The sequence below is a fragment of the Artemia franciscana genome, chromosome 15 (assembly GCF_032884065.1).
Source record: "Artemia franciscana chromosome 15, ASM3288406v1, whole genome shotgun sequence".
Classification (NCBI taxonomy): domain Eukaryota; kingdom Metazoa; phylum Arthropoda; class Branchiopoda; order Anostraca; family Artemiidae; genus Artemia; species Artemia franciscana.
The window spans coordinates 25204609-25223723 of record NC_088877.1 but is presented as its reverse complement, the minus strand read 5'-3'; the positions used below and the strand labels follow the sequence as shown (position 1 = coordinate 25223723).

General features: G+C 36.3%; 1 protein-coding gene across 5 annotated transcripts in view; it reads left to right on the top strand.

Annotated features, from left to right (window-relative positions):
• LOC136036243 (tRNA pseudouridine synthase Pus10-like) overlaps positions 1–17684 on the top strand; it is a 36027-nt gene extending 18343 nt beyond the window's left edge. For 4 of the 5 annotated variants that reach the window (XM_065718356.1, XM_065718353.1, XM_065718354.1 and 1 more), the window contains one exon: positions 16122–17684. In XM_065718356.1, coding sequence (XP_065574428.1) covers positions 16145–17626 — 1482 coding nt within the window. In that variant the 5' untranslated portion in view covers positions 16122–16144 and the 3' untranslated portion in view covers positions 17627–17684. Of the gene's footprint in view, positions 1–14991; positions 15096–16121 lie in introns of those variants that run through there. The other variant, XM_065718355.1, reaches the window with a different exon arrangement.
• The last annotated feature ends 1431 nt before the right edge of the window (positions 17685–19115 follow it).

Below are 19115 nucleotides of genomic sequence, written 5' to 3'. Positions count from 1 at the left end.
GCAAGACCACTGCTTTCTGCCACTTGGCATTTTCATCCAGCTTCACCCAGACATTTTTACCATTGAGCAGTGGTTTTGGAGCTTTTGAGTTTTTGTTGTATGGCTTCTCCTGTTGTTTCTGCTGTCTCTCTCTGGTTTTCTGGAATGTTGACCATGGAACAACTTTTGATTCCAGGCGTTTGGGAAGTATTGGTAGTACAGATCATAGTTGTCAACTCATCAGCAACTGAACTGGGGAAGCCAGTCCATCTACTGCTGTGTTTTTTTATTCTAGCATAGCCGGGTATGTGTCTGATTGTTGTTCTACAGCTTTGGCCATGATCCATTTTGCTGCCTGTACTGACTTCTTGCTGAATCCATTAGACTGGGGATACTTGGGGGTGGATGTATTGTGGACAATGCTCCATTTATCCATGAAATCTTTGAACTCTTTTGATGAAAACTGGGGGCCATTGTCTGATGTAATGGTCTTTGGTATGCCGTGTCTGGCAATATGGGCTTTAAGTTTAGTAATTGCTTGTCTAATTCTATGAATCTGCTGTAACAATCATCAGTAGTGAGATATTTGATTCCCATGAATTCAAAGATGTCAGTTCCAACATGTTCAAGTGGGTATGTGGGAATTGGAGAGGCTATCATGCTTTCTCTGGCTTGGTTGTGTGCCATTGAAGCACATGTATTACAGCTCCCAATCATGTTCTCAATGTCTTTGGTAATGTTAGGCAAGAATACAACCATCCTTGCTCATTACTTGATTTTGATCATGTCCAGATGTGAAGCATATAGTTGCTCCAGCATGTCCCTTTGAAATGTGGCAGGGATTAATATTTTGTCACCCTTCAGGATAAACCCATCTAGGTAAGTTAGCTAGGTAAGAGTTTGCTATCTTTAATCAGGACTGACTTGAGGAAGCTGAGTACTGGAAATTCATAGCTGTGTTGTATGTTGGGATCCGTTTTTGGGTAAGTGCAATCTTGACAGGGCATCTGCAACTGGGATTTCTGATCCTGGGCAATATATGACTTGTATGTCACAATACTGGATTCCTATCATCATTCTTTGTAGTCTTGTTGGAGCTTTATATATGGGTTTCTTCAACATTGATTCCAATGGTTTGTGGTCACTAGTTATTGTGACTGTCCTTCCATAGACATACTGGTGGAAGTGTTTGTAGGCATGTATTACAACCAGCATTTCTTTCTCTATCTGTGAGTATTGTTTTTTTTTTTTGCTTTACTGAGGGACTGTGATCCAAATGCTGCTGTCTTCTCATCTACAACTGTTTGGGCTCCCAGTCCATGCTGTGATATATCTACTATGACTTTTACGTGCTTGTTTGTATGGTCAAAGTTTGCAAGGTTCTTGCAGATAGATGATTGGATTTGTTTTCTTGCATTTTCATGGAGTTGGTACCATTCATAATTCTTGGACTTTGACAATTCTTGCAATGGATGATAGAGGGTGGATAGGTTTGGAATGTATCTGGCTAGATAGTTGTACATGCCCAGTAACACCTGTAGCTGTTCATGTGATTCTGGTGCTGGCATGTTTGTAATTGCCTTTGTTTTCTGTGGGTCTGCTTTGATTCCTTTGGCAGTGAGTAAGTGCCCAAAGTAGGGGATACTTTCTGCATCAAAAATGCACTTTTCTTTGTTGAACCTGGCCCCTTTTTCTCTGGCTTTCTGCAAGACCATTCTCAGCTTAGCATCACTGTCTTCTTCATCCTTTGCTGTTCCAGTGATGTCACCAATGATAAGACCTATATCCAAGCCTTTGAAAACTTCCTCCATTTTCCTTTGGAACTCGTCCTGTGCTGACTTGATTCTTAATGGGTATTGTTTCCATCTGTACCTGCTAAAGCATGTACTGAATGTGGTTATAAGTGATGACTCCTCATCCATGGACCAGTATCCATTTCTAGCATCTAGCTTGAAGAACCTGTTGGTTCCTGAACATTTGGATGCTACATTGTCAAATGATGGTATTGGGTGGTGTGGGCGTTGTACCCACTTGTTAAGATCAACAGGGTCTAAGCATATTCTGAGGGATCCATTTGGCCTCTGGACTACTGCTATTGGGTTTACCCATTTAGTGGGCCTTGATTTTTTCTCAACAGTGCCCATCGACTCCAGGCAGTTCAGTTCCTCCTTGCACTGATTCAATGGCATGGCAAATGTCTATGGCTCTGGCAAGAGTCAATGTTCTGCCCTCCCTCAACAATTTTTCTTGGGTTCTGCTGACAGAAAAACTGGACTTAAAGGAGCAATCTCGAAATATTTCGTCATTTAGAATGGCCAAATTGGTGACATTTTGTTCTTTTCTTGTCTGCAAACGCATGATTTCTGCAATGCCAAAACTATCAGATGTTTCTCTTTGTGAATAATATCTGACAAGTACTGAGAGAAGGCGCAGTACTGGCCTCTAGCTTTGTTGTAATGTCAGTAGAAATGTTTTAGCTGAAATTTTGTAATTCTTGTTTAGCTGTTTCTATGACTACTTGCTTGACATCATCCATAGAGCATTTGTTTTGAATTTCAACTTCAGAGTTCGAAATTCAAGATCCAGTTCCTTCTTTAATTCGAACTTGAATTCTTCTTTGAATTGAGCAAAAAAGCTGCTTGTCTCAGTGCACACAATTTCTCTCATCTTCCTTGCAGTAACAACTTCGTCATTCAGCCATTTCTGTTTGTAAAGTGGACACTACTGAACTGAACCCAATCTCCGACTCATCTTTGTGAAAAGCTGATGTTCTAGCTCGCTCATTTCTGTACAGTCAATACAAAGCCATTTCTCACAGCCATCACACAGTGCTGAATCATCCATTATATAACCATTATATAACCAATGCTTCTGAATCATCCATTAACTTTTTGTTGCAAGCTTTGCACGCATCTACTCCTTGTTTTGGGGACCGCTTAACCCTTTTTGGACTCATTTTCAGAACAAGTAAATCACTATCTAAAAGCTGCAATCTCGCTACCCTGCCTGAAATAAATTTGGGCTGCAGAAGTTGGTCTGGTCTAATTGATGATCAAGGGCTTCAAAAAAAGGTTCAATTTAGTCTATTCTGTGTACTGAAGCCAGGTTTAGTCACTTAGAACACAAGAGTCACTAGTAGACAAGGAATTTTCAACCAAGAAATTTGCCATTTTTTGCCAACTCCAGCGTTGTAATCAATATATTTTGATCAATCCAACCAAATTTTGGTAGGATTTGCTTATACGACGGAAATCTAATAGAAAAAAGGTGAAATTCTAGTATATAGGGCCAAGGCTTTTCTAAAAGAAACACTACAATAACAAAAGAGTTGCTACCCCAAATTAAAAGTATGTATATACACTTTTCATTATTTAATAAAAAATATCTTCAAAGTTTTTTCAAGTTCTGTGACACGTTTCACTTTTCCCACCCATTTTGCAGCAATAGACACATGATTTAAGTGAAAAGTTATCAGGATTGGTTTTTCGACAGTATTTTATCTTATTATGTTACTAAAATAAATGTCAGAGTTTGCTGACACCACTGAAGGTCATCTACATCTTTTTACCATTGGTGTGTTTCTTGTTCTTTTGGAAACCCTATATCAGTAAAAACATGTATATCTGTGAATATGTATTTCTGTTATAGGAAGAGAATTTAGAGATTTGGGTATTTATTCAGAGAGTAAGAGGAAAATCTTATTAAAAAGAAAATGGAATTATAAAAGTCAGTAGCCTACACTCTTCAGTTAGTCAACCGAATAGGGACCAGATGGCATGTCTTTTACAAAAGATTTACAATTCTAATTTAGATAAATATAGATATTTCTAATTTTTCAATTTAGATAAATAATATATTTTTTTTCTCAGGCTTCACCCCTCTTACTCAGTTTACCTTTTCAGCAAGAGAAAAGCTCTTGGGTCATTTTTCAGCACAAAATCTAAAGACTTCCCTTTGCTGTTTGATGAAGTCTTGTACAACAGAGAGGATTCGCCATGCTCAAATCTTGCTTGAGAAAATTGTTTTATTTTGACTCCACTTTTTTCTTCACCTGGGACAGAGATTTGATGGAGCTTCACTGTAAAGAATTGTCTAAGATCTTTACAGCTTTGCTATGTTTCCTTCTTAGTTCAATCAGATTACACAGGTCACTAATGTCAAGGATGTCCCTATTTTGAAGCTTGAACTCTGGATCTATTCACAGAGTCTGCAGCCATATAGGTATGAACTTTCACTGGATATTTGATGACGGTGCTATCTGACCCACCTTCCAAATTCTAAAATACCATAAACTCACTTTGTATGGCTTCACATCCCTGCAAAGCCTCATTCTAGAAGATGCATAAATTGGGATTCTCCCTTGTAGCTTCAAATGTGGAACATTTTCATTGAAATAGACAACACGTGGCAAGAAATAAGGCTTCATTTTTGGTATGCATATTTGGCAACAAACCTCCTTCTGTAAATCCATAGTATAGACTTATGTCTCTCTTTCAGTGATGTATTTTTCAATTTCTCATCTCACAGCCTCAAATAGAGTTTTTTGTTTCATGGAGTCTTCCTTTTCTGTATTGAATGCAAGATTTTACAACCTTGTCCTTTCAAAGAACAAATAAATCAGCCTTAGGCAAACAGAGGGATACATTTGCTTCCTTCAGTATTCTTTGTATGCCTCCTTTGAAATCTTTATTTTGGGTTTCTTAAGCTGGAAATCATCCATCATTACTGAAGCTAAGGCTCTTTGGAAGGTACCTCACATAAGGTGTAGCCAAGCAATTTTAGTGTGGCACAGCTGGATGGAAAATTTCTATATGGTTTTGTATCCTTTTTCTGTCAATCTTGTTTCCAGGTTTCTTGTACCTATTGCAACAATGGTCTGTCGCCATTGTATCAAGTTCATCACATGGAAGGTATTTTTTGCAGAGAAATGATAGAATTCTTCATCCCTAATCCAAAGGTGGTAAGGAACTTGTAATTTCAACCTTCATTCTTTTAATTTTTGGGGTAAAAAAAATACACTTGGTTTTTATGGCACATGGTATTTACCAAGTGACATATAGCAATTGCAAATTCTGTTGGTCTGTCTGTCAGTCGGTCCTGGTTTTACTAGTATAGGCACTTCCAGATAAGCCATAGGACAATGAAATTCGGTAGGCATATCAGGGACCAGACCAGATATTCGTTTCCCCGATTCGATCATCTGGGAGGGGGGATGGTTAATTCGGAAAAATTAGAAAAAATGAGGTGTTTTTAACTTACAAACGGGTGATCGGATCTTAATGAAATTTGATATTTAGAAGGATATCGTGTCTCAGAGCTCTTATTTTAAACTCCGACCGGATCCGATGACATGAGGGGGAGTTGGAGGGGGAAACCTAAAATCTTGGAAAACGATTAGAGTGGAGGGATGGGGATGAATATTGGTGGGAAAAATAAGCCCAAGTCCTAGATCCGTGATTGATATAACCGGGATGGATCCGCTCTCTTTGGGGGAGTTGGGGGGAGGGTTAATTATGAAAAATTAGAAAAAATGAGGTATTTTCTAATTTACGAAGGAGAAATCGGATCTTAATGAAATTTCATATTTAGAAGGACATCGTAACTCAAATCTTTCATTTTAAATTCTGACCGGATCCAGTGTCATTGGGGGGAGTTGGCGAGGGACTGGAAATCTTGGAAAAGCCTTAGAGTGGAGAGATCAGGTTGAAACTTGGTGGGAAGAATAAGCACAAGTCCAAGATACGTGACTGACATAACCGGACTGGATCCGATCTCTTTGAGGGAGTTGGGGGTGGGGGTAATTCGGAAAAAAATAGAAAAAATGACGTATTTATAACTGGCAAACAGGTGATCAGTTCTTAATGAAATTTGATATTTAGAAGGATCTTGTGCTTCAGAGTCCTATTTTAAATCCGGACCATATCTGGTGACATTGGGGGAGTTGGAGGGGGAAACCGGAAATCTTGGAAAACGTGGTATCTTTATCTTTTGAACAGGTGATCGAATCTTAATGAAACTTGATATACGGAAAGATCTTATGTCCCAGATGCTTCATTTTCAATTCGAATTGGATCCAGGGACATAGGGAGTTGGAGGGGGAAGCAGAAATCTTGGAAACTGGAAATCTCGTAAAATGCTTAGAGTGGAGAGATTGGGATGAAACTTGATGGGAAGAATAAGCACAAGTTCTAGATACGCCATTGACATAATTGGAACAGATCCGCTCTCTTTGGGGAATTTTAACTCCCGACCAGATCCGGTGACATTGGGGGGAGTTGGAGGGGGAAACCGGAAATCTTGGGAAATGATTAGAGTGGAGAGATTGGGTTGAAGCTTGGTGGGTAGAATAAGCAAATGTTGTAAATACGCGATTGAAGTAACTGGACTGGATCCGCTCTCTTTGGGGGAGTTAGGGGGTCCAGTGCTTTGGCGAGTTCAATGCTTCTGGACATGTTTGGACGATGAAAATTGGTAGGCGTCTCAGGGACCTGCACAAATTGACTAGATAAAGTCGTTTTCCCCGATTCGACCATCTTGGGGCTGAAGGGAGAGCAAAAATTAGAAAAAGTGAGGTATTTTTAACTTGCGAGTGGGTGATTGGATCTTCATGTATTTTGATATTTAGAAGGACCTCGTGTCTCAGAGCTCTTATTTTAAATACCGACCGGCATTAACCCTCTGAATTTCCTTTTAAATCAATCTATTGATTCTAAGAATTTTGCTAGAGCTCATACTATATGAACTCTTGGCTCTTCCGACCTCGTCACCAATGCCATATGAGCTCTTAGCTCTTGTTTTTTTTTTTTTTTTTGAACTTTTCTCCACATTGTGGAACTCGTCATATAACCGGAAGAAAACATAATAGCATAATGACCTGTTTACCCCTTTCTCTAGGATATATTGTTCAAAATTTATTATGCAACTTTTTTAGTGTCTGTGCAACAAATAAACTTGCAACTATTAGTAAATTTCTTGGAATGACACTCTGGGTCTAATGGGAAAGGATGCTTTGTCATCTCTTTTTTACTTTTCTCTTTCTTATTTCTTGCTTTCTTCTGAGCAATTGGTTTAGTGTCAAGTTCTGTTGGGGGCAGCTCTACAATTGGTTTAACACTTTCAATGCAACCACCATATGTCATCTGCTCAGAAATTGTTTGCTGCTCCTTAAGATCATCAACACTTGCAGTAATTAATTCAGCTTCAATTTTGTCTGGGCACATGGAAACATCCATATTGCCAAGGAAAGGATCAGTGTATCACATAACATTAGGTCTGTCTTCTTCGGCTTTGAAATTGATAGAGACACGGTGCATGGAAATGATTAAAATTCTATATCCTTTGAGGCATATTTGACTGGCTTGCTATGGACATCAACACTCTCACTAGTGCTGCTGCTGTCATTACCATAGTTAGTATCACTGTCTCCACCTCAAGTTCTACTGAACAAACACCAAGGTCAGATGGTGTTTGATGTTAAAATGGAAACACATTTCATCGTTGGTTTTTTCATTTCATCGTTGATTTTTTAACAGCAATTGTTATGTAGACCCATAACTTTAACAAATGTACTTAGCAAAGTTGCCCCACCCCCTCTGCTATATTCATCTTTCCTACAACTAGCAATTGATCTGTCAGCTCCTTACCTTAGTAATGGATTCCCAAGACCTATTTTGAGTCTCTTATGAATTTTGGGTCTAGTGTTTGTGTTTACCTTTAAGCTAACAAGTTAGATTAGTAAAGGAGACATAAAAACAAAAGGGGCTGTGAATCCTGGTAGTTTCTTAATAGCCATCTGTGTGTCCTGTATGAAAACTTTTGTGCTTGAATGCAAAAATGCCATCGGGACACCCATGAATTTTGGCAAGGTTGGAAAAAGAAAATCGCCTACACTATTAATACATTCAGACCAAAATTTTGCTGGATTGGCACCAATTTTGGAACGGTAAGAACAACCCTGCATGCTGCAGAAATAAAATTGTCCAAATCGTCAATGACATCCAGAACGTCAGAAAACCTTTCATAAAGAGGTGCTATGGAAGGAACCTGGTTGGAAATAGAAAACATTGGTGTCAATAGTTCAACTTATTCAACAAGTAATCTTTGTGACTTATGAATGAATGATGCTGAACACAGAGATTCTGACACAAAAGTATGCACTAAATAAAGATACTGTTAGGATTTAAGATTCTTTGGTTGCTCCTATCAATACCAAATGGGTTTTGGTCTTACGTGCTCTTTACTACAAAAAAAACAACATTATCTCTCTCATTCATGTTTCTACCTTGGTAAGTTGCAAATGAATCCTAACTGAAGTACTAGTGCATTGCTTTACTTTACCCCTCCCTTCTTACATGGATGAATATACAGCCCACTATACATATTTTCTTCTTTAGTATTGTTCAACCAATATTAACCAATCAACAGGAAGAAAAGTGTCGTGCTATTGTCAGAAATGACAATATATATATATATATATATATATATATATATATATATATATATATATATATATATATATATATATATATATATATATATATATATATATATATATGTATATATATATGTATATATATATATGCAGTAGGCTGAATTTAAATCTATTAGGGGGGGTGGATAGTAAAGTGAAGCAATGTACTTTGAGGTGAGCATCCAAAAATTAATTTATCACCTCTGACATTTCAGAATTGATGCCTTCCCTCCCTGATTGGGAAGGAACCTACCCAGAGCCACTTCCCTAGTGACCTCCCTTCTGCATACCATTGGTATATGCAGACTGCTTGTTGACAGTTTACACCCACTTTGAATTTAGAAATTCATCAAACAGTTCGTGGTAACGAACTGTAGTAAGGAGCGACCCGGCTCAATAGTAAACGAAACTCCAAAAAACGGAATTTCGATGCTAAAAGATATATCAAAAGAATCGGATTTTTATGCTAATTTTAAATATATAAGTTTCATCAAGTTTAGTCTTACCCATCAAAAGTTACGAGCCTGAGAAAATTTGCCTCATTTTGGAAAATACGGGGTAACACCCCCTAAAAGTCATAGGATCTTAACGAAAATTACACCATCGCATTCAGCGTATCAGAGAACCCTATAGAAAAATTTCAAGGTCCAATCTACAAAAATGTGGAATTTCGTATTTTTTGCCAGAAGACAAATCACGGGTGCGTGTTAATTTTTTTTTTTTTTTTTTTTTTTTTTTTTTTTTTTTTTTTTTTTTTTTTTTCCCAAGGGGTCATCGTATCGACCAAGTGGTCCTAGAGTGTTGCAAAAGGGCTCATTCTAACGGAAATGAAAAGTTCTAGTGCCCTTTTTAAGTGACCAAAAAAATTGGAGGGCACCTAGGCCCCCTCCCACGCTCATTTTTTCCCCAAAGTCAACGGATCAAAATTTTGAGATAGCCATTTTGTTCAGCATAGTCGAAAACCATAATAACTATGTCTTTGGGGATGACTTACCCCCCACAGTCCCTGGGGGAGGGGCTGCAAGTTACAAACTTTGACCAATGTTTACATACAGTAATGGTTACTGGGAAGTGTACCGACGTTATCAGGGGGATTTTTTTGGTTTGGGTGTGGGGTTCAGGGGAGGGGGCTATATGGGAGGATCTTTCCTTGGAGGAATATTTCATGGGGGAAGAGAAATTCAATGAAAAAGGCGCAGGACTTTCTAGCATTACTATAAAAAAAAAAACAATGAAAATGTAAACATGAAAAGTTTTTTCAATTGAAAGTAAGGAGAAGCATTAAAACTTAAAACGAACAAAGATTATTACGCATATGAGGGGTTCTAAAAATACTCTAGCATAAAGAGCGAGGTATTTAGGAGGAGATAAATACTTCGCTCTTTATGCTAAATTTTTTTTTTAATAATTTCAACTATTTATTCTACGGCCTTTCTGGTTCAGGGGTCATTCTTAAAGAATTGGGATAAAACAAGATTGAGTGTGAAGAGCGAGGTATTAACGAGGGGACCAACCCCCTCATATATATAATCAAAAATATAAGAATATAAAAGTGTGTTACGTAAGTTAATTCTTAAGTTACGTATTTTTTTTTACTAATAAAAACGTTCGTTAAAAATAAAAGATCTAGTTGCCTTTTTAAGTAACCAAAAAATTGGAGGGCAACTAGACCTCCTTCCCCACCCCTTATTTCTCAAAATCGTCTGATCAAAACTAAGAGAAAGCCATTTAGCCAAAAAAAGAATTAATATGCAAATTTCATTTTTATAATTTATGTACGGAGAGCCAAAATCAGACATGCATTAATTCAAAAACTTTCAGAAATTAAATAAAAAAACAAGTTTTTTTAAATGAAAGTAAGGAGCGACATTAAAACTTAAAACGAACAGAAATTACTCCGTATATGAAAGGGGCTTTTCCTCCTCGACACCCCGCTCCTTGCGCTAAAGTTTGATTCTTTCTCGCAACTCTACTTTTTAAAACAATAAAAAACTTTAGGGTAAGGAGCGGGGTGTCGAGGAGGAAAAGCCCCTTTCATATACGGAGTAATTTCTGTTCGTTTTAAGTTTTAATGTCGCTCCTTACTTTCATTTAAAAAAACTTGTTTTTTTATTTAATTATAAGATAGACTGACTATCATTGGGTATAGTTTTTTCTGCTTTGGTTGTATATTCCAAAATTAAAACCTAAAATGTCAACTAAAACTTTGGTATACCAATTCAATGTTTATTAACTTCCTCCTATATCCAAATTGTTATTACACCTATGGACTTCCTGCTACCGTTTCAGTGTTAAGGGTGGTCCACTCCGTCAAGGCACGCACTTATGGGGGCCTTGGCCCATCTCAAAAATATTAAAATTTTCTAGAATTTTCAGGCACTTCTTTTTCAAATTATTTAGTAATTTCTTTTGTTATTAGGCCCCCTCCTCCCATCTTTTGTTATTCTCTCCTCTCAAAATTTCTTTTACTACCCTCAAAGAAAAATTCATTGGTACGTGCCTGAATCTGACCTTCATATGAAATTCTATAAAATGTAGACCTTTGTAAAAAGTGTTATGTTCCAGGAAATGCATATTCCATATTTAGGTTCTAAAACAGAATTTCCCATACCATTTCCCATACCATTGCTGCCATGCCTGGAGTCAATATCTGATGTTTTCACATTTCTGAGATAGTTGCTAAAAGGGGTTGGTAAGTTGTTCTGCGTGCTGTTCTGGGTCATCACACCTCACCACCTGGGGCTAGAAGACTAAGCACAAGCTTATTAGGTAGATTCGTTCAGACTGCTGGTTTGGTTCGCTCCCTATAAGACTTCTTTTTTTCTCACTTTCTATATACTTTTGTTTTAGAGTTATTTTATCTACTCGCATTTTATCTGTTCACATTTTTATATCTGGAATTATGCGACAGGTTATAATGCAAAAATGTATTATTTATTATATTCTTGTTTTTCAACACAGGAAATAGCTGGAGGTGAATAACCCCCTACCAATAGTAAGATAAGTTATACATATACAAATTCAGTAAATATGAACTGAAATGATACCCAAGCAAGCTAGTGATTTACCTAAGGCACAGAAAAATCAAGTGATGCAAACGCACATGACCTATTGGTTGAACGCGTCTAACCCCAAACAAAAACAATAAGTTTTCTCAAAGAAAGGATTTGCAAGAGAAAGGACTGCACTACTGACTCTGCCTTTGCGAAGAGTTTAGCAAACGGTTTACAGTAATCATATAAGAAGTATGAAGTGTCAGATACAATCTTTAAGCATGGCAATGAATATATTTAGGTTTTAATTGGGCTAGCAAGAGCCAAATACATCTCAAAATTCTGAATTCTTCTTTTAGTTTCTTTAACTAATTTTTCAGTGTAATCATCTCTGAGAGACTTAAAAACATATAGGCTATATATACCCAAATTTAACAAACTTTAATCATATGAATTGGGAATTATAGGTGTAAAAAGGTAAGTGTCTTGAGATATCTCTTTTTATTTGTTCATATGTGTTTTACTTTTTTTTATATATAAAAGATAATGCGTTGGAGCCTTTAAAAATTAGTTTCTAATTCTTGTCTAACCCCTTTTGTAGATTTAGTTTGGAGTTTTTGAAGTGATAGATGTGTTAGGTCTTGTGACTACTGATTTTAATGTTAGGTATTTAGTATAATTTGATTCAATAATTGATTCAATTGGCCTCCTGCATTGAATCAATTATTGGCACTTGGTCAATTATTGGCACCCTTGTCACATTGATTTCCCAAGATTTTGCTTATTGACGCCCTTGTCACATTGCCCCCCCCCCCCACCACCAAGATTTTGCTCTAGATCTACCTCTGATTGAAGCTGCAATATTCCCATGAAAGTATTCACGTCTTTGTGTTGTATCTCAACCAATTGTAAATGAAAAACTTAAATATCTAGGCATCATTCTTCATTGAAAATTTAACTGAAATATGCGTAGGCTATAAATTCAAAATTGACAAAAATTAGCAGCTAAACATTGTACAACTCGACTTATCGCAAGAAAAAATGTAAATTTAGAATTTTAAGAAATTCTATCAGTAAAATCGAAATTGCGATAGCAATATATGGACGTCTCCCCCTTTATTTTTGGTTTCTTTGAAAGACAAGGTTGAGACTTTGTTTAACTGTTCTCCCAGAGTATTGCTCTGTTGTAGATATAGCACTCCAGCCTCTGAAAACCATCCGAACATGCATAGCAAATATATCCAAGCAATATTTAAACCAATAATGCATTAATGTTTGGGTTAGGGTCTATTATTTTGCTTCGGAAAAAGCGTCTAAATGGCCTTTGTTTAGACTCGTTTAAAATGACTGGTGCTTAAATTTTTTTTTATTCCTTATTCAAACTGTCATCTATCTTACCATTAATTCGAGCAATTTTAGGCCATAATTGCATTATTTGGATAGATTAAAATCTAAAAAAAAATTAAATTGTTCAAATTATAAACAAATACAACGTAGAGACAATAGGGAAAATTTCAAGACAGTGGAAATTATTTCTGTAGATATTTCGGCTCTATGTCCAAGGGCCGTCTTCAGCGCAATACAAGAATAAGAGAGAAACTATATATATATAAAAGAACTTACATCAAATTTAATTAAAAATGATCTAACAAAATATTTTACTAAACCGATTTATCAAACAGTTCGTGGTAACGAACTGTAGTAAGGAGCGACCCGGCTCAATAGTAACCAAAACTCTAAAAAATTGAATTTTGATATCAATAGCTACATCAAAAGAATCGCATTTTAATGCTGATTTTAAATATATAAGTTTAATCAAGTTTAATCTTACCCATCAAAAGTTACGAGCCTGAGAAAATTTGCCTTATTTAAGAAAATAGGGAGAAACACCCCCTAAAACTCGTAGGATCTTAACGAAAATGACACCATCAGATTCAGCGTATCAGAGAACCCTACTATAGAAGTTTCAAGCTCCTATCTACAAAAATGTGGAATTTTGTATTTTTTGCCAGAAGACAAATCACGGGTGCGTGTTTATTTGTTTGTTTTTTGTTTTTTTTTGTTTTTTTTTCTTTTCCCCAGGGGTCATCGTATCGACCAAGTGGTCCTAGAATGTCGCAAGAGGGCTCATTCTAACGGAAATGAAAAGTTCTAGTGCCCTTTTTAAGTGACCAAAAAAATTGGAGGGCATCTAGGCCCCCTCCCACGCTCATTTTTTTCCCAAAGTCAACGGATCAAAATTTTGAGATAGCCATTTTGTTCAGCATAGTCGAAAACCATAATAACTATGTCTTTGGGGATGACTTACTCCCCCACAATCCCTGGGGGAGGGGCTGCAAGTTACAAACTTTGACCAGTGTTTACATATAGTAATGGTTATTGGGAAGTGTACAGACGTTTTCAGGGGGATTTTATTTTGTTTGGGGGTGGGGCTGAGGAGAGGGGGCTATGTTGGAGGATCTTTCCTTGGAGGAATCTGTCATGAGGGAAGAAAAATTCAATGAAAAGGGCGCAGGGTTCTCTAGCACTACTATAAGAAAACAATGAAAAATAAACATGAAAACGTTTTTTCAAATGAAAGGAAGAAGTAGCATTGAAACCTAAAACGAACAGAGATAATTACGCATATGAGGGGTTCTAAAAATACTTTAGTATAAAGAGCGAGGTATTTAGGAGGAGATAAATACCTTGCTCTTTATGCTAAAGTATTTTTAGTAATTTCAACTATTTATTCTACGGCCTTTCTGATTCAGGGGTCATTCTTAAAGAATTGGGACAAAACTTACGATTTAGTGTAAAGAGCGAGGTATTAACGAGGGTAAAAACCCCCTCGTATACATAATAAAAATATAAGGTTATGAAAGTTTGTTATGTAAGTTAATTCTTAAGCTACGTGTATTTCTTACTAATAAAAACGTTCATTAAAAATTAAAAGTTCTAGTTGCCATTTTAAGTGACCGAAAAATTGGAGGGCAACTAGGCCTCCTTCTCCACCCCTTGTTTCTCAAAATCGTCTGATCAAAACTAAGAGAAAGCCATTTAGCCAAAAAAAGAATTAATATACAAGTTTCATTTTAATAATTTATGTGCGGAGAGCCAAAACCAAACATGCATTAATTCAAAAACGTTCAGAAATTAAATAAAAAAAACTAATTTTTTTAGCTGAAAGTAAGGAGCGACATTAAAACTTAAAACGAACAGAAATTACTCCGTATATGAAATGGGTTGTCCCCTCCGCAATCCCTCGCTCTTTACGCTGAAGTTTGACTCTTTGCCACAATTCTACTTTTTAAAACAATTAAAAGCTTTAGCGTAAAGAGCGAGGGATTGCGGAGGGGACAACCCATTTCATATACGGAGTAATTTCTGTTCGTTTTAAGTTTTAATGTCGCTCCTTACTTTCAGCTAAAAAAATTAGTTTTTTTTTATTTAATAATAGTACTGAACCAACTACGAAAAGGCCTTTGAGACAGGCTGCTAAACAAGCAAGATTAGCTCTTCAGTTTGAATGAGCTTATATTCTCATTTCATTCTTTTCGCCAGTCCTGGTTGAACTTCGTTGAAGTAAGGATGCTAGGGCTATTTTTAAAAAAAATAAAAAAAAGTTTTAAAAAGTGTTTTTAATTATTCAGTTTTTATCCTCACAATTTGATGTAAGTTCTTTTATATACATATATATAGTTTCTCTCTTATTCTTGTATTGTGCTGAAGACGGCCCTTGGACATAGGGCCGAAATATCTACAGAAATAATTTCCACTGTCTTGAAATTTTCGCTATTGTCTCTACGTTGTATTTGTTTGTTATGGAAAGGCAGTGTGGTCTTCGTCGCTATTTTTGTTCAAATTATAGATGTAGTCTCCAAGAAACAGTAGAATATGTATTATTTGAATGTCTGACATAGATGCGACTGTCCTCTGCCAAATCGTACCCGCTAGGTTTTTTGATTTAGAGATCTAACATTTTTTTTTTTCATTTTGGGAATAGATGAAGGTATTGATTTTAGTTGATAAAGTTTTTAAAGTCCGTTTTCTTCCCGCCTTGGCCACTCCATTTTCTGCTTGGTGGAACCACTAAATTCTGTAATTCCAGTTTGTCAGCACTAGGTTTTGGCCGTGGGAAACCGGTGAGATTTGCTCTGAACTTTGCAAAAAATCAAGGTTAATTTGTTACTTTGATGTTGAATAAAATTGCAAAGTACATACTGTAAAAATGTGATGGGGAGTCATAAGGTGGGAAGTTGGGTGGTAGGGATATATATGACTAGGGAGTTGCACGAGCCCTATTCAAATATAGAGTTGCGTTGGTTCAGCTATATGACAAATAGTAGAGTGATGGGGCTTGGGTCGTTTTCAGTATTTCTATGTATACATGTTTTTTGTAGATGCAATGCATTCAAAATAGAAAATTGAATTTTTAGAATGGGAATTGGTGCAAAGGTGATGAATAAAAGATCTACTCCGTCAAGATAAATTCTGTGAAAACTGTCAGTTCTTCCCTCCCCATCCCCTGACCAAATCCTTGGTGATACCTCTGTATATTTTATTATTTTTTTATAATTATTTTTACATAACTACACGCAGGGACGTATTTCAACACTGTTCCAGACCAATCTGAAGAATCCCAGTCCCTCTTGGTAGGTGCGCACCCTTGCACAAATTAAGTATACTTTTTTTTTCAGGTTCTTTGTGGACTATTTAAGAAATGGTTTCGAATTCAGACACGATTAATAACGAGGACGATTTGCCTGAATCAATTCAGTCTCGTCTCTGTGAGATTTGCTATTTCAGAATTTGGGAAAGGAACAATTTTACATCCAAAGTTGAAGATTATTTCCTGTCTAAAAAGACGGAAGTAGGAGATGAAAAACCTGGAAAACACATAAAAACCAATCCTTGCTGTTTATGTTTTGGATTACTTACTCTGCCTCTTCTAGAACAATCTATTTTGCTTATAAAGCAGATACTGAATAATGACAAATATAAACAGGATTTAGAAAGAAAGCAGTGTTGTTTGAGTTTTTCTATCCCTCCAGCTATTTTTATCAGAGAAGCTGTTTTGAAAGTTTTTATAAAAGATAAATATGAAGGACTTTTGGATTTTGAAAGAAAGTCAGCTTTCATTACAATAAAAGAATCCTGGAGAACATGTCTAGAACAACTAGCAAATGATTTGAAGTTTGACGACAATAATCCTCTACGGATTACTGTCACGGCTTTATATATTGATAATAATGAAGAATGCAAACAACTCTCTCACATACCGGGAACTTACTTTCCAAATGCTAATAAGAAAAGCGCAGGACCAGAATATATTTATTCCAGAGCAAGTGTTTTGAATGCTATCGGGAGTATTTCAGAAGAAGATTTGAAGAAAAATCTTCCATTTCCGCCTTCAATTCCACAGCATTTTGCTACATTAACTGCTTCTGGAAAGCATGACTCTGTTTTTATTGCAGGAAGATATAACAAATATTCAAGAAATTTGAGTCAGACCCCATGGACTATTGATGGCGTCAGAAAAAGTGACCTCTCTGTTGATGAATTATTATCAGGTCCGATAAAATCAGTATTTAGAGCAGAACACCACAATTTCTCATCGTCGGGAAGGGAAGACGTAGATGTTCGTATGTTAGGATCTGGAAGGCCGTTTATTGTGGAGTTGATTGATCCTGGTTTATCTGACATATTATTTGAAAAGATGAGAAGCATAGAATGTGACATCAATAATAGTAGTTTAGTTAAGGTAAGAGATTTGCAGATTATTTCGAAAAATGAAATTAAGAATCTAAAAGAAGGAGAAGAAGAAAAAAAGAAAACTTATAAAGCCTTGTGCATAACAAAACAAGTTCCTGCACCTGAAGCAATCATGAAAATTCAAAATTCTGAGAGATTAGTGTTAGAGCAAAAAACCCCCATACGTGTCCTTCATAGAAGGCCTTTAGCCATCAGGAAACGAGCAGTAGAAAATATAAAACTGACCAAAGTCCCTAAGGAGACTCAGGATTTTTTGATGTATGAACTAGAAGTTACTACTCAAGCCGGAACATATGTTAAGGAGTTTGTTCATGGTGATTTTGGAAGGACTAATCCTAATCTATCAGACCTACTAGGGATAGAAATGGATATAGTTGCCTTAGATGTACTGAATATAGAAATTGATTGGCCTCCTGCATTGAATCAATAAGTGTACTTGTTCCAACATGTTTTGCTTTTAGATTTGGAGTAAAGAAGTCTAAATGCTAGCTGTTATAAGTTTGTATTGTGACACGTGATGGTGCTCAGTCTATTTTCTTGAGAAAATCGGTTATAATCCTCCCATGGCTCCTATTTAGTGAGCTTTTAACGACTTCAGGAGAAGGTAAGTGACATCTGTGAGCATTGCCAAATGCTAGGTGTGTAACAATTCTAGCTCAAAGACTATTTAAAATAGCAATTATGGTTTATCTATGGCTTCTGTCTAATATAATTTACATACACACACACACACACACACATATATATATATATATATATATATATATATATATATATACATATATATATATATATATATATATATATATATATATATATATATATATATATATATATATATATATGGATATATATATATATATGGATATATATATATATATATATATATATATATATATATATATATATATATATATATATATATATATATATATATATTAGCTGTTGGGGTGGTGCTTCGCGCCACCCCAACACCTAGTTGGTGGGTGCGCTTCGCGCCCCCCCAACCCCCCCCGCGCGCGTAAGTCGTTACGCGCCATTGTACTTGTGTCCCTATGTCCCACCTGTGAATGTAGATATATATATATATATATATATATATATATATATATATATATATATATGTTTTTAACTACGTAAAACTTGCGAATATACAACATTCTTTGCTGTCCCATTGTCTGTACATATAACTAGATTGTCAGGTTTACCGACTCTTGAACATGCAACATATAATGGTCCATGGGAAAACAATCCGTATTCAGATCTATACCTCATGATTCTAATGATTGCCCTTGAGCTTTGTTGATGGTGATTGCTAATCGACCATTCCCTGTGTCGCCGTCGTCATTTATATATCCCCCTGTGCCCCCCGGCGTCCCCGTTGTAGTTGTGTCCCTGTCGTCATTTATATTCCCTGTGTCCCGGTCGTCATTTGTGTCCCGGTGTCCCAGTCTGTGATTTCTCTTTGAGTGTCCCGGGCGTCATTTATATTCCTTGTGTCCCGGTGTCCCGGTCGTCATTTGTGTCCCGGTCTGTATATACATTCGTTTTTGAATTGGTCTTTTTTTTAGTTTTTTACCTTTTTTTTAGTTTTTTTAGTTATACCTCATGATTCTAATGATTGCCCTTGAGCTTTGTTGATGGTGATTGCTAATCGGACATTCCCTGTGTCCCCGTCGTCATTTATATATCCCCCTGTGCCCCCCGGCGTCCCCGTTGTAGTTGTGTCCCTGTGTCCCGGTCATCATCTATATTCCCTGTGTCCCGGTCGTCATTTGTATCCCGGTTTCCCGGTCTGTATATACATTCGTTTTTGAAATGGTATATGATGAAATAAATTTTTGTATTTTTCCCCTTTTTTTTTTAGTTTTTTTATTTCTATTTTTTTTTAGTTTTGTTTTTCTCCTTTATTTTTCCTT